This window comes from Trachypithecus francoisi, unplaced genomic scaffold, assembly GCF_009764315.1.
Source record: "Trachypithecus francoisi isolate TF-2019V2 unplaced genomic scaffold, Tfra_2.0 Lachesis_group2, whole genome shotgun sequence".
Taxonomy (NCBI): Eukaryota; Metazoa; Chordata; class Mammalia; order Primates; family Cercopithecidae; genus Trachypithecus; species Trachypithecus francoisi.
Genome location: NW_022681465.1, coordinates 173,409,197 through 173,425,110, shown reverse-complemented (window position 1 = coordinate 173,425,110; position 15,914 = coordinate 173,409,197). Strand labels below are relative to the sequence as shown.

Here is a 15,914-nt window from a genome sequence, read left to right as displayed (position 1 = left end):
CACCAGTAATAAGCGAAGTGCAGAAATGCTGGGAAAAATTGTAATCGTAAGGTATTAACTAAATGTAACCAAAAAAAGATAAAATTCAGCAAGTCATTTTTATTTTTTAGAAAGCAGCATAAAATAAATCTCTGGTAAACAGAATTTTAACTATATATTTATAATTAACAATTCTGAACAGACTAAAAACTACATAATAAAGCTAGCACAGTAATTTAGCCTTTGATTTACATTTGAAACACTTTTCTTTCAGTATCCTACTGAGACTCCTCCAAACATTTTTAAATGTTTCCCCTAACCCCCTCAGACAACTTGTTTAAATTAATTACATTCACAAACCCCCATGTTCAAATTCACAGTCCCTTCTAATCACAAATTTTCCATCCTCCTCAGAGGTCTACTGAGCGTCAACTATACATAGTACATTTAGAAAATATAAAAACCCTAGGAAAAAGTCAAAATGTCCAAAGTAACAAACTCCAAGTACTCAAGCAGTAAAGACCTTCAACCATATTCAGTCCTTCTGTTCCCCTTCTTGGAATGCTTTTCCCCTGGCTGGAATCTTCTCATCTTTCAAATCTCAGAGATAGTTCACGACACCATCTAGCTATTTTCTATAAGAGCAACCCATTCCTTTCCTTCATTGCTTTTTTCCCAGTTTGTAATTACATACTGGATAGCTTCTTTGCTGATTTATTATCCGTATCCAGTAAGAAAATACATAAAGACACGGACTCCACTGCATTGTCAGTGATTATCAAAGCACTCAATAAACACCTGATAAATTAACGCACGGATCTTGTGCTCAGAATAAAGGTCTGAGATAGACACACTGGGATATAGATGATAAATTACCATGAAAACTTATTTTAAAAATTACCAGTGGGACGTCTGTAGGGTTATAAGAGAGCCTAGAATGAAGACCTGAAAAGGCCTTATATTTAGAGTTCTGGTAGGATAGGCAAAGGAGACTGTCTCTCTCCTTCAATCCACTTTGTGTTTTAACTGTGATACGACTATGCCACTTAAGTATGACTGTGTAACTAACTATACTACAAGTATTATTGTCATCACCCCTTATTTCCCTATCTGACGCTTAAGTTTCTTGGAAACAGAAATGATGTCTGCTCATCCCATGACACGCGCAATATATTGCAGGAAGTAAGGTTAAATAATCATGAACCTGGAAAAAGGGCTTCTTACTAGGTAGCTGTGCCCGGCATTTCCGAGATTTCCAACGTGCACCCGCCAACTCCGCCGCCCTAAGCGCAGAGCTGCCCGAGCCGCCGACACCCCGGCAGGGGGCGCCGCAGCCTCCTCCAAAGGCCGCTGCCGGCTGCAGTTCCCGCCCCCGGCCCTGCGGTCACCTGCAGCGGCTGCACTCGGGCCTCCGTTTGGCCGGCTCCACCGGCAGCTCCCACAGCCCGTCCGCACTGTCGTCGTCCGCCTCTGCGCCCAGGGCGGCCGCCGCCGGCACTGGGCCGCCCTCCTGCCGCTCCTTGGCGTTCGGCGTCTGAGACCTTGAGGCCCCAGGAGGCCGCGCGACGGGCTCCTGGAGTATTCGCGCCTCTTTCTGCGACTCCATGGCGGACACTCTGGTCAGGCCGTGGCATCGAAGCCCGGCTACCGCCAGGGGGCGCCACACACTGGAGAAACCGGCCCGCGTCGCGTAGGCGTAGCGCCATGCGCGCACGCCACGTACAGGGGGCGGGTCTCCGAAGTCCGGTCTGGAGGTTCCACCCTGCCGCTGGGAAGGAGCGAGCCGATTGGCCCGTGCCCAGTGGGACCGGGTAGGAAAGTGTGGACAGTGTTGGAGTGCTGGTGAGGTTAAGTATCCTCACTGGGAGAGGTGAGGGAAACCTCCCCGAGAGCACCCCAGTACCAAGCCCGAATTTAACCCGTTTAAAAGTTAAAATAAAATGGAATTCTGCATTTTCTGCCTTGGGATGGCAGTTTAAGAATATGCAGGATTTCCACAGTGCATGCATCGCAGTTGCAGCAGCTGATGTACTTATTATTTAAAGGCCAACAAAGAGGTGATATCCACTGGAAACTACTCACAGCTGGTCCGTTTCATTATGTGACTTTCCTGCTCTTCTATGTCTGGTACTAATAAGACATCAAGCACACTATTTTACACTGGACAGCAAATGTTTCTTAAATTAGCTTTTTAGATTGTCCCGGATCAGGAAGCAATAGGAGAGCTGGCCTGGGGTACCAATAGGTTTTATGTATGGGGAAACAAGCCCTTGAAAGGTAACCTTGCCCAGTATTCACAACTACCAGATATGGCAGTATAGCACAGTAGCTGTTTTTTAAAAGCCAAAATGAAATCTATGTTAGAATGAAGGCAGAAATGCTTTTTACCCAAGATGGGGGTCGAATTCCTTTTATTTATTAATGCTTTGTGTTACTTCCAGCAGTACACAACATTTAAACAGAGAATTAAGCTTAGTTTTCATCAATCATGTGAATTAAGTTTAGGAATCACAATTGTCTTAACTCTATAGTTGTAATAGGTTAAATGTGAAGCAAAGTAGACAACACAGAGTAATAGAGCAAATACTGTATTTCTTAAAATGTTTATTTCACTTTTAGATTTTTCAGTCATCTTAAAATCAAGTTTGTGAAGAAAATACCGTGCTGTTGTTTTCAACTATCGTACATTCTTTTCCCTCGGAAATAGCACCTCTCTTTTCCTTTGGAGCATCCTATTTGAGAGACAGAAAAAGCTGAAACACCCAGCTGGTGATGGGTGTAGAGTGGGAGAAAGAAAGCAATTATGCTATTTGGAATTGGAGGATAAACAAAACCCAGAAACTGTAGGGAAGGAGGTGAATCAGAAAATTCATCTTGGCTGCAGATTTAGGTTGGGGAACCAGTTCTTTAACTGCCAAAATTAAATTCTCATGTGACTTATCTTTAAACGAAAGGAAGCTGCTCATCTTTAATTTCAAGAGGTGAAATATGCTCAAGTCATGTAAGGTCCCTCGACTCCCAGTTGTGTGGTGTGAGAAGACAGATGATAAGGAAAAAAAAAACTTTTTATCTAAGGAATGCAAGCGGTCATGTCTCACTCTCCCTTGAGCTAAATAATTACCTCTTGAAGCCACTTGCTATGCAAGCCCTAGACTGACACCAAGTAGCCATAAAATGCCATATACCCTATAGTTCAACCACATGTATAGCCAATCACTAACCAATGTTATTTCTGCAAATAAATGACATTTCCTGAGAAATAACTTTTGTAATGCCCTCCTCTGCTGATTCATTCTCCTTTCTTTAAAAACTCCAGCCCATTTTTTCCTCCATAGCACTCCACGGCAACCTGGAAATATGTCCTAGGCTGCAGTCCTCAACCTTGGCCCAAATAAACTCTCTATATTAATTTTGCCTTTGCTCCTTCCTTTTAGGTTGATGTGAGCCTACTTATTTTGGGCTTCCTTTTTAACACCCCATATCAGATTATTGGCTTGACCCTTCAAAGTATTCAAAATCCAAACATTTATCTTGCCTACTACTTCTGCCCTGGTTCAAGCCCCCATCATCTCTTACATAGAATATTGCCAAAGACCTAAATGGTCTCCTGCTCCATCTCTGCTCCCTATGAAAAAAATCCCCTACAAGTCCATGGTAGAATCAAAGAAAGCTTCCATCCAGGCAGGACACAGAGTTGAGAAAGGAGAGCCATTTTTCTCTATGGGAAGCAAGAAATTCAGCCAATATCCAGGTTTGTGAACAATGACCTTCAGAAGCCTGAGGAAACTTTCAGGTGAGGTTACTACCTTGGGGCAGATCCAGGTATCAGACCATCGGTGACTCCGCTTCTGGGAAGTGCCAAGACACCAGAAAGGGGAGTAAGACGCCCTTTATAGGATACAGCCAACTTACTAGTGTCAAGATAATGTATTGAGGCGTTAATGTATGTTTTGTTTGTCTCCCAACTTCAGGTAGAAAACCAGACTTATATGCTCCTTTGCCTAAGGGGAGTTTGGGTAGTAAAGACTGAGGACAATCTTAGGACCATGCCTGGGAAAAGGACCATCCTGGGAAAAGGAGATCCTGTTACTGGTAGAGGAAAGGGCTCAGTAGTGTAAGGGATTGAATATCCTGCCAGGCCTGCAGTATGAGGATTCGGCATGGTATTAAGATTTGATTTATATGAAATAAAAACATGATATTTTTTGCTGTATTCCTTTTCTATCACTGTGAAACTAATAACCACAAATTTAGTGGTTTTCTCCTTTTTTTTTTTTTTTTTTTGAGATGGAGTCTCGCTCTGCTGCCCAGGCTGGAGTGCAGTGGCGTGATCTGGGCTCACTGCAACCTCCGCCTCCTGGGTTCAAGCAGTTCTCCTGCCTCAGCCTCCCAGTAGCTGGGACTACAGGCTGCGCACTACCACACCCAGATAAATTTGTATTTTTAGTAGAGACGCGGTTTTACTGTGTTGATCAGGCTGGTCTTGAACCCCCGACCTCAGGTGATCCACCCTCCTCGGCCTCCCAAAGTGCTGGGATTACAGGAGTGAGCCACTGCGCCCGGCCACTTATTTTTCTTTTAAGTGAAAACCAAGTTTATTAGGAAAGTAAAGGAATAAAGAATGGCTATTCCTTAGGCAGAGCAGCAGCTTAGGCTGCTCCACCAAGGATAGTTATTTCTTGATTATATATTAAACAAGGGGTAGATTATTTATGAGTTTTCTGGGAAAGGGGTGGGCAATTTCCAAGACTGAGGGCTCCTCCCCTTTCCAGACCATATAGGATTACTTCCTGATGTTGCCTTGGCATTTGCAAACTGTCATGGTGCTGATGGGAGTGTCTTTTAGCATACTAATGCATTATAATTAGCATATAATGAGTGCTGAGGATGACCAGAGGTCACTTGCTTGGCCACATTGGTTTGGATATGATTTGACCAGCTTCTTTATCACATGTTTATGACCTGTACCTTGTGCTGACCTCCTGTCTCATCCTGTGGCTTAGAATGCCTAACCTCCTAGGAATGCAGCTCAGTAAGTCTCAGCCTTATTTTACCCAGCCCCTATTCAAGATGGAATTGCTCTGGTTCAGACGCCTCTGATATATTTCCCACCTCCCTTTTATAGGAGAACCCTTAATGCTAAGCGTTGTAGAGGGACAAAGATCCATCTTCTGTAGCTTCTTCAGGCTGAATAGGGGTGATGATATTCTTGCCTAACTACTAGGATCTCTTGTATTTGGGGTAGAGAGGAGCTCAGTCAGAAAGCATCAGTGTGGTGAGACAAAACTCTGACAAAAGGCGATATCTGGAAGATGAATAAGTGTTTGCTTTAAGATAACATTGAGTAAACTTATCCTGAATTCTTACATGGAGAGTACAGCAGCAATATATTCCACAACAGTAAAGCAAAATAAGCAAAATTATCCCAAGTAAACTAGATAAAAAAGCTTTCCATGAACTGGGCAATTTGAAACCAAGCTGATATAGTGTCACCACCTGATTCCAGTATATGCCCAGAATTGAAATATTGATCTAGATTTTTACATTATCCATCCCCTTGTTTCATTTGAGAAGCAGCCAGAGAGCACTGATTGGTTCACAGGGATAAGCAGTCAGTCTAAATTTCAGGGGAAAAAAAAATTCTCAAAAACAACTGATGAGGTTAGAATCTAATAACAATTGTACCATAGTTCATGAAACATAGTTTTTCTCTCTTCAGTCTCCCATTTTTACTAAATACAAATTATGGTAAACTGATTTGCCTTATTATACTTGGCCAGATTATTTGTATAAAGTGCAGCAAGAAGAATTATTTGCCACATAGGCTTATTTTAATTGGCTTTGATGGAACTTTTATTCCATCAAAGAAATCTTAGATAAGACTTTTTTTAAAAGCCCAACCCAGCTATGGGGTTGTGCTGTCAAATACCTGTAAGTTGGGTAAGTTCCTTTTCTCTTGAAGTCCCAATATAATCTGGGGCTCCTGGACCTGTCAAAAACTGACATTCTTTACTTATCACAAGTCCAAAACTCTATTCAGGTACTATATAGACAAGGTGTGAGGTGAGGCCAGTTTCCCAAGAGGCTTTTATGGGCTTTGTAAGTCAAATTTGATTCCTTAAAAGAAAGCATACCATTCCAGTCAAAACCTTGGTAAGGTAACCAGTGTCTCCAATTGTGTCCTATTACAAAAGAAAACAGATACTTATTGCACTTATGCAAATAACTATATTGCCATAAGTTAAGAATGCTCGCAAATAATTTCCAATTCTGGACAAATCAGGTAGAGATAAATAAATATACTCCAAATTTTGTTTACAGGAATAAACTTTACTCAATTGTTAAAAGCTGTAAGTAGCTTGAAAGTTTTCTTGGCTCTGAAAAACAAAACAAAAGATCAGCAACGTTTTAAGCAAAAAAAATCAAAAAGATTACTTCAGTCTTCTATTAGTTCAGTCTATGCAATTAACTCCTGTTCTGCATGATATTCATGAACATTTCAGCTCTCCATGAGAGTCCTGAAAGTTTTTTCTTCTACTCTAATGTTACAATATCCAAAGTTATTAGAAGTGTGCACTTAAGAGCACCTATCAAAGTCCTATAGCTGATTTATAAACCATCTTTTGAAGAGGATCAAAATAAGACAATTGTCTGTGGATGACAAAGTCTTAGGACAACCACTATTAAAAACCACAATTGAAAAGAAAATTTGGTTACTTCTGCGGCATACAACAATTTTACATAACAATTATAACTATTAATAACATACACTAAGTCATATTAGAATTATAAGAGTTTACATGATTTTGGAATACATACCAATTACATTTATACAAGTAGAGCCTGAAGAAAGCCAAACACCATTTTATATTTGACAACACTTCCTATATGATTTTTATTTTTATTTATATTTTTGAGACAGAGTCTCACTCTGTCACCCAGGCTGGAGTACAGTGGTGCAATCTCAGCGCACTGCAACCTCTGCCTCCTGGGTTCAAGTGATTCTCCTGCCTCAGCCTCCCAAGTAGGTGGTATTACAGGCACACACCACCACACCCAGCTAATTTTTGTGTTTTTAGTGGAGACAAGGTTTCACCATGTTGGCCAGGCTGGTCTCGAACTGCTGACCCCAAGTGATCCATCTGCCTCAGTCTCCCAAAGTGCTGGGATTACCAGTGTAAGCCACCATGCCTGGCTCTACATGATTTTTATACCAAATAAGCCAAATATGTCTCTGTAGAACTTTAGGGGACTTAATATCTAAAAGATTAATTGGGTCAGAAAAAGACATAATTTAGAGTATGATTTTGGAAAGTTTGTCAGACATCAAAGGTTTAAAACACAATATCACAAAATAGAATCCCAGACCACCATAAGTTATTCATTCAGGCAAAATGATGACTTAAAAATATTTTTAAAGGCAAAAACCTTTATTCATTAAGAGGGAAGACTTAGCTTTCTAAACAATCTGAGCCTTTTTTTTCTTTCCTTTCTTTTTCCTATATTTTATTTAAAAGGCAAACAAAAATCTTTCTTTTTTCTTTGATAGTACATGAAAATCTTGTTCAAGAGAGAAAGCCAAATTTTACCCTTTGCATTAGTGTACTATTAATGTCAACCCCAATCTTTAATAAAACTGTACAGACAAATCTATCTAATTTTCATGTCTGGCCATAAGGTAAGATTCTCATAAACCTTTTATAAATCTTTACAAATTTTTGTTAAAGAAGAGATTAGTGCTATTAGAAAAACCTGTTGTGCTTTTATTCCAATGTTCAAATTATGAAAAAACTGAATACCCTTTTAACTTTAGCCAATATGTTCACACATAGAATTTCTTTTACAGGATTAAACTTTCACAAACCTTCCACAACTTACTCAAACCTTCAGCTTTATTCTACTTAACTTAAAACAATCCTTTAACCCTTTAGGCACACACAAAAAAACTACATTCCCATGACATCATCTTTTTTTTTTTTTTTTTTTTTTTTTGAGATGGAATCTCACTCTGTCGCCCAGGCTGGAGTGCAGTGGCACAATCTTGGCTCACTGCAAGCTCCGCCTCCCAGGTTCACGCCATTCTCCTGCCTCAGCCTCCCAAGTAGCTGGGACTACAGGCGCCCGCCACTACACCTGGCTAATTTTTTTTGTATTTTTAGTAGAGACAGGGTTTCACTGTATTAGCCAGGATGGTCTCCATCTCCTGACCTCATGATCCACCTGTCTCGGCCTCCCAAAGTGCTGGGATTACAGGTGTAAGCCACCGCACCCGGCCGACATCTTATAATCTTTTATAAAGAACATATTTCACTTTCCTTACACATCTTGCATGTAAAGCTGTTTTTATTTTCAAGATTAGTAAAGTCATGTGAACTAAAAAGCATTACAGTTTTTACTTTTCTGACAAAATATTTGAGTTAAGCATGTATTATTTTTAAAACAAATAAAGCTCTTTCATACGTAAACATCACATACACAGCCAGGCACGGTGGTGGGCGCTTGTAATCCTAGCTACTCAGGAGGCTGAGGCAGGAGAATTGCTTGAACCCGGGAGGTGGAAGTTGCAGTAAGCCGAGATCATGCCATTGCACTCCAGCCTGGGTGACAGAGCAAGACTCCATCTCGGGGGTAAAAAAAGATAAATAAATAAACATCACACACACATCACATATAAATATAGACAGAAGAAGATCCAGTAATTTTAAGATTTTTCATTTGCCAGTTTTTTAATTGCTGACTCCAGGGTGGAGCCCTTGGGAGGAACAGGGCCAGGAAAACATGAAGTTTCTATGGCCTAATAAGCAGGCACAGCTGAAAGGCAAAACATCCCTCAAAATTAAGGGTCTCCTTTTTTTTACCAGATCCTGCATCCCAAAGAAAGAGAAAGGCTATGGAATAAGACAGTGCGGTAATTTTTGCCACGCATTTCATTGCAAAGCAATACAAAACCAATCAGCCCATTCTGTGACTGGCCCACCTTTCATGAGAGTCTTATCTCTCAGTAGGGAGTGGGGACATTTTCATTTCTCTTAGGTAGCCCAAGGCATGCTTCTCTAATCCAAACACGCAAAGAGCTATCTCCCCATAACTGCCATTAGCCCCAGAAGTACATTTCCTATCTGGTTATTATACACCAAAGCTCTCTCATAGTGCGAAGTAATTTCTGCTTCCCCCTAAAGTCAAAACCATGAGATAAGGCAATGCAAAATAGAACAGAGCTTTAGATTTTGAGAAGGATTTATCTGCTTTCAATTCCAGGGGTTTCATGAGGAAAACAGAGGTTTTTCCCAAAACAGTGTCTGTGGTGCCTCCTGTTTTTCCCAAGAAGTCCCAGGCTGTTAAAGCTTGAATATCCACTTTTAAATAAGCTGACTTTTAACCATAGTGCTCTTTAAAAAATCTTTTTAAGTCTCTTATTACATGACTTTAGCCAGGCCAAACAGCCAATGTTTTTGTGCTCAGAGAAAGGAAAATTCAAGACAGTTAGTAGAGGGGAAGAGAATCAACAACTAGTGAAGGTCACACAGACAAACCAGAAAGGACTCATTCCCTAAGCCAGGAATTGAACCCTGAACCTCGGCCACCATTAAGAAACGATGAAGCCTTAACCACTAAACTACAGCACTGGGCAGTTTCTGATGCTTTTTCCCAGAAGGAGACTAAAGCAGCCAATGTTGTGCTTGCAATGGGTTTTAACTGCTCAAGACAATTTTTAGAGTTAACTATGACATGAACCCCAAAATTCCTGTTCCCTGGAAGGGGGAGACCAAGCAAAAGTACTGCCACATGGTTACAAGGTCAGGTTCCCAAGGACATTTTTCAATGTGTGGTCTCTGAGCAAGATGTTTGTCCTGAGTAACAGAAAAGAAAGGGAAAGGAAAGGGAGAAAAGCATTGCCTGAGACAGGGTGGGGAAGGCAAGGCACTCAGGGAGGCCAGGGAAAGACCCACCCAATGCAGTGACCCTGAATCAAAAGTTCAGGCAGCCACTTTTCAGTTGAAGAGGGATCTTTTCCAGCAGCCCCATCAGCTGTAAAGTTTCTCCCTTTGGGGAGGAAAAAGCTCCCCATGCCCCACGGTCCTGTACATGACTAACCCTGTCACCCATAGCCTTCAGCAAAGAATGCAAGGCAGATTAATCCGAAGAGAAGAGTGGTTAACTTCCCATAATACCAAATCTATTTTTAACCAAAAGGGACTTTACTGAGAGGGTGGCCTCTAACCCCCTAAATCTTAGGAAGGAGTCTAACCTTCCTAAGTTCAGCCTTGACCCCAAGTTTGGTCAAGCATCCTTGCCTTTTATTAAGAGGGGCTTTTAACCCACTCTGTCTTAGGAGAGACTAACTCCCCTAAGTTGGGCCTCTAACCCAATCCTGTCCTTTACCCAGTTACCCCACCACTCACCCAAAGTCAGCCAATCAGTGCTGCAGTCTGTTTCCTTTGAGTCCAGGGTCTCCTCTTTGGGGTTCATCAGGAAGATGTTACCGGAAAGAGGTCCTGATCCAGACCCTAAGAGAGAGTTCTTGGACCTCACACAAAGAAGAGTTTGAGGCAAATTCATAGAGTAAAGTGAAAGCAAGTTTACTAGGAAAGTAAAGGAATAAAGAATGGCTACTCCATAGGCAGAGTAGTCAATTGAGTGGCTTTTTAACAGATACTTTTTTTCCTCCACCCCCTCCTACCAACATACATTATTTATCTTACAACTCTGTATGTCAGAAATCTGACATACATCCCACAGGACTAAAATCTAGATATTGGCAGGCTGGATTCCCTTGGAGGCTCTAAGGGATAATCTGTTTTCTTGCTTATTTAGGTGTTGGCAGAATTCAGTTCCCTGGGGTGGTTATTTTCTTGCTGACTGTCAGCTAAGGGCTAGTCTCAGCTTCTAGACGTAACCCATGTTCTCTGGCTCATGGCCCGCATCCTCCATCTGTGAAGCCAGCAGGGGCAGGGTGAGTCCTTCTCATGTTCGGAATCTCTCCTGCCCTTTTTTCCATCACATCTTTCTAACCAACTCTCTGCCTTCCTTTTCCACTTCCGTTTCTAGCCAGACAATCCAGGCTAGTCTCCGTATGTTAAAATCAAATGGTTAGCAAACCTAATTCCCTTTTGCTGTGAAGTAGCATATGCACAAGGCTTTATACCAGAGGACAGAGATCACAGGGCTCAAAATTCTGCCCACCATAAATTTGCTCACCGGAATTCCTGCTTGCAAATTCATACAATGTATGAAAAAAATGGAAATATATATACCAGAAAAATCAATATTTCTATCAAGATACTGAGATTAAAGGTCTGGGTGTGTTTTTCTTTTATCTGACAAATATTCTACACAATGACATGTAAATACTATTTTTAGAAGAAGAATATGGAACATTAACTAGACATCAAAATCTAACAATGGTCTGATTAATATCAAGTTATATAAGTAGAAGATAGTTTCTATTAATTCCATTATTTGGTTTACTTGCTGACCTTTCCTTAATAATGTATTTCTTTTTTTTTTTTTTCTTTTTTGAGATGGAGCCTTGTTCTGTCACCCAGGCTGGAAATGTAGTGGCATGGTCTCAGCTCACTGTAACCTCTGCCTCCCAGGTTCAAGCCATTCTCCTCCCTCAGCCTCCCAAGTAGCTGGGATTGCAGGTGTGTGCCACCATACCTGGCTGATTTTTGTATTTTTAGTAGAGACAGGGTTTCACCATGCTGTCCAAGCTAGTCTTGAACTCCTGACCTCAGGTGATCTGCCTGCCTCAGCCTCCCAAAGTGCTGGGATTATAGCCATGAGCCACCATGCCCAGCCATATTTCTAATTTTTTAATGTGAATTAGTAGTGAGTCCAGCGATGCTAATATTTAATGCAAGGTCCTCACGTACAACTATCATGATTATTTTTATATATAAGTTATTCTTAAGTGACTTTGTTGCTGATAGAGAGATGTCCTTCTTTCTGTCAACCTCCAGGTTGAGATAGTTTTTCTCAGGGCAGGGACTTCCTTCACAGCTTCATGCCTTTCACCCTTTCACCCAAATTGTCACCAATATGTCCTGAACCATTTCTTCATTAGTTATACCATTGGTATAATGCTTGTCTTTTTGTTTGTTTAAGTTTCCTGACACTAGCTATCTATAAAAAATGTTTTTTCTGCTTGATTTTCCTCAGGGATCTATTCTAATTTTTATATTTTTTGGCTGTGCAGTGTTGCTTTTATATTTTCTTAAAATTCTGGGTTAATTAAATTGGATATTTATTATTTCTTCTTTTTCACATGTGAAGACCCACTATATTATTTCTTATCCATACATAGAATATACAATCTTAAAATAATCTTAGTTTTCTGCCTGCAGGAATTTTTTTTAGAGGACTGTTGCCTAGGCTGAGCTAGAACTCCTGGCCTCAAGCAATCTTTCTGCCTCCCGATCGGTGTAAATTATAGGCACCAACCGCTGCACCCATGCGAATTATAGGCGCCAACTGCTGCACCCATGCGAATTATAGGCGCCAACTGCTGCACCCATGCGAATTATAGGAGCCAATCGCTGCATCCATGCGAATTATAGGCACCAACTGCTGCACCCAGCAAAGGATTTTTTTTCCTTTCTTTTTTTTCTCTCTCCATCTTGGTGAATACAGGGATTATTTTTTAAAGCACTTTATGTATTTGGATTTGTTTGTTTCACCAATCAGTTTTATAACAGGATATATATAATATTATATAAATATATACTATATAAATTTATATATTATATAAATTTATATATTATATATATATATATTTTTTTTAGGCAGAGTCTCACTCTGTCACCCAGGCTGGAGTGCAGTGGCTCGATTTCCCCTGGAGTCAAGCCATTCTCCTGCCTCAGCCTCCTGAGTAGCTGGGACTATAGGTGCACACCACCATGCCCAGCTAATTTTTGTATTTTTAGTAGGGACAGGGTTTCATCATGTTGGCCAGGTTGGTCTCGAACTCCTGACCTCAAGTTATCTGCCTGCCTTGGCCTCCCAAAATGCTGGGATTACAGGCGTGAGTCACCACACCCAGCCAATTTTATATTTTGAATTAAATATTCCTATGGGGAGTTAAATAATTAAAATTTTAAAACCCAATTCTGATGACTGGGAATTTAACTTAACTATCTGAATGAAATACAAATTAACTCTATTACTAGAATCATCTAATTCTCAAGCAAGAATAGAATTTAAAGAGTGTGTAGCACAGTAATCCTCTAGCCTGGCTCACATTGCAATCACGTGAGGAACCCCTAGGCCAATTAAATTAGAACCTGGTATGGGGGAAACTTGCAGGCATCAGTACTCCTAGGAAATCTGTCTTGCAGCTTGAATTGAAAACCACTGACGTAATCTAAGATTTTACTTCTACAGATGAGAAAGCTAAAACTCATAGAGGAAAACGACCAGGTAGAAAATTCAAGCCTCCTGACTTCAAACCTACTGAGTTTTCTACTCCACAGATTGTTCTCCATCTTTGAGGTGTTCGAAGGCTTCTCTAGAGCATTCATAACTGTTCATAAAGTTCTAGGTTCTATCTCAAACCTAATGAAACAGAATTTGTCACTCCTTAGGTAATCCAGATGAGCACCAAAGTTGAGAACCATTGCAAGTTACCTAAAGTGATGAGGTTTTTATCATATGAAAACAATATAACTTACATTTCTCTCTTCCATGTTTTAAATTGATGGCTCTTTATTTTTGTTAGATTACATATTGCTACTGTTTTTTAATGTACCACAATCCAATTTGGGGGACATTTTCAACACAGCAGTAATTCAATACCACAACCACTCTTCTTTCCTTTGTTTTTCCTTCCTTTTTGTAGTCCTAAATTCTACAAGATGTTGAACTGAGGCAATAAGTAATTGAACTGGAAAAATATGATGCAAAATGATTAAAACTAGAATGTCTAAATAGCTACAAAGGCCTTGGCAGATATAATTGTTCAATTAGTCTAGAAAAATATAATTTAATTAATAGTTCAGTAAGTCTTAGCAAGAAGAACATTTATTGAAAACTTTTGCCAGACGTGACGGCTCATGCCTGTAATCCCAGCACTTTGGGAGGCCGAGGCAGGTGGATCACAAGGTCAGGAGATCGAGACCATCTTGGCTAACATGGTGAAACCCTGTCTCTACTAAAAAAAATACAAAAATTAGCCGGGTGTGGTGGCGGGCACCTGTAGTCCTAGCTACGCGGGAGGCTGGGGCAGGAGAATGGCGTGAACCCAGGAGGCAGAGCTTGCAGTGAGCCGAGATCATGCCACTGCACTCCAGCCTGGGCGACAGAGCGAGACTCTGTCTCAAAAAAAACAAAAACAAAAACAAAAAAACTCTCCATTTGTCAGGCACTATACTAACCACTTTACATGTAATCCTAAGACTATCTCATAATCTTAGGATTAACCCTATAAGGTAAATATTATGTTTACCTCTACAAAGAAAAAGACTAAAGAACAGAGAGGTTAAGTAACACCAGGCACAGTGGCTCACACCCGTAATCCCAGCACTTTGGGAGGCCAAGGCAGGAGGACCACTAGAGGCCAGGAGTTCGAGACCAGCCTGACCAACGTGGCAAAACCCAGTCTCTATTAAAACTACAAAAATTATCTGGGTGTGATGGCAGGCACCTGTAATCCCAGCTACTCAGGAAGCTGAGGCAGGATAATTGCTTGAACCTGGAAGGTGGAGGGTGCAGTGAGCCGAGATCTTGCCACTGCACTCTAGCCTGAGCGACAGAGCAAGACTTCATCTCAAAAAAAAAAAAAAAAGAGAGAGATTAAGTAACTTGGTCATGGTCACACAATAGTAACTTTCAGAATTTATAAATTGGAATCATTAACAAAGATGTCCAATGCCAAGGAACTTGTCTGTCTCCTTAAAAGCACTGAATAGACACAAATAGTTCTAGAAGTTAGCAGTATTAAGGACAAAGAAGAACTGCTGAGAAGGCACTGAGCTACTTTCATTTCCTACACTTTATATTAACTCAGTTTTTCAAGACTGCTGGCTCGCCTCATGATTTTCTGGAAATTTTACCTTCAAAACTTGACACAGGAACAAAATAGAAGCCCTGAATAGACCAATACCATGAAAAATGTGTCAAAGAACTGCCTCCAGTATACTCTAGGCTCAAATAATTCTGCAAATGGATAATTTCAAACATTAAAAGATTAAATGTGATTAAAACTGTCTTGGAAACATGGAAAGCTATTCAGTTATTTATTTTATTTTATTTTTGAGGCAGAGTCTCACTCTATTATCCAGGCTTCAGTACAGTGGCATGATTATGGCTCACTGCAGCCTTAAATTCCTGGATTCAAGTGATCCTCCTGCCTCAGCCTACCAAAGTGCTGGGAGTACAGGCATGAGCCACCATGCCTAGCTCAGATCTTGGTTTCTAATATACTGGAATATATTAGTTTATATTTAATGCTGTTTAATTAAAGGAACAAGGGCTCTTTGGAGAAATGGTCAATTCTAAAAATGGGGCAGGAAATAAACAAGATAAGGCTTGAGCATCTTGTAGTGCCAGAAAGTAAGAAAGTATAAAAAATAAACATAATTTTAAATAATTCATAAGCAAAATGATGGAGGTACATCAGAGGGACAGAGAAGCCAATGGAAAGAGCTCCCAGTGACCAATGCTGGAACAATTTGAGCCACAAAATAGTTTAATAAAGAATGAGTCTGGGCACAGTGGCTCAGGCCAGCACTTTGGGAAACCAAAGTAGGAGAATTGCTTGAGCCTAAGTGTACAAGACCAGCCTGGGAAACATAGTGGGACCTTGTCTCTACAAAAAATTTTTAAAAATTAGCTTGGTATAATAGCATGCACCTGTAGTCCCAGCTACTTGGGAGGTGGAGGTGGGAGGATTGCTTGAGCCCAGGAGGTTGAGGTTGCAGGGAGCCATGATTGCGCCA

At 40.7% G+C, this 15,914-nt stretch overlaps 1 protein-coding gene across 2 annotated transcripts in view; it reads right to left on the bottom strand.

The window, feature by feature from the left end:
* DTWD2 (DTW domain containing 2) overlaps positions 1 to 1,718 on the bottom strand; it is a 150,433-nt gene extending 148,715 nt beyond the window's left edge. The window contains exon 1 of one of the 2 annotated variants that reach the window (XM_033181478.1): positions 1,368 to 1,718. In XM_033181478.1, the coding sequence (XP_033037369.1) occupies positions 1,368 to 1,685 (318 nt within the window). In that variant the 5' untranslated portion in view covers positions 1,686 to 1,718. The remainder of the gene's footprint in view (positions 1 to 1,367) is intronic. The other variant, XM_033181479.1, reaches the window with a different exon arrangement.
* Positions 1,719 to 15,914: the final 14,196 nt, after the last annotated feature.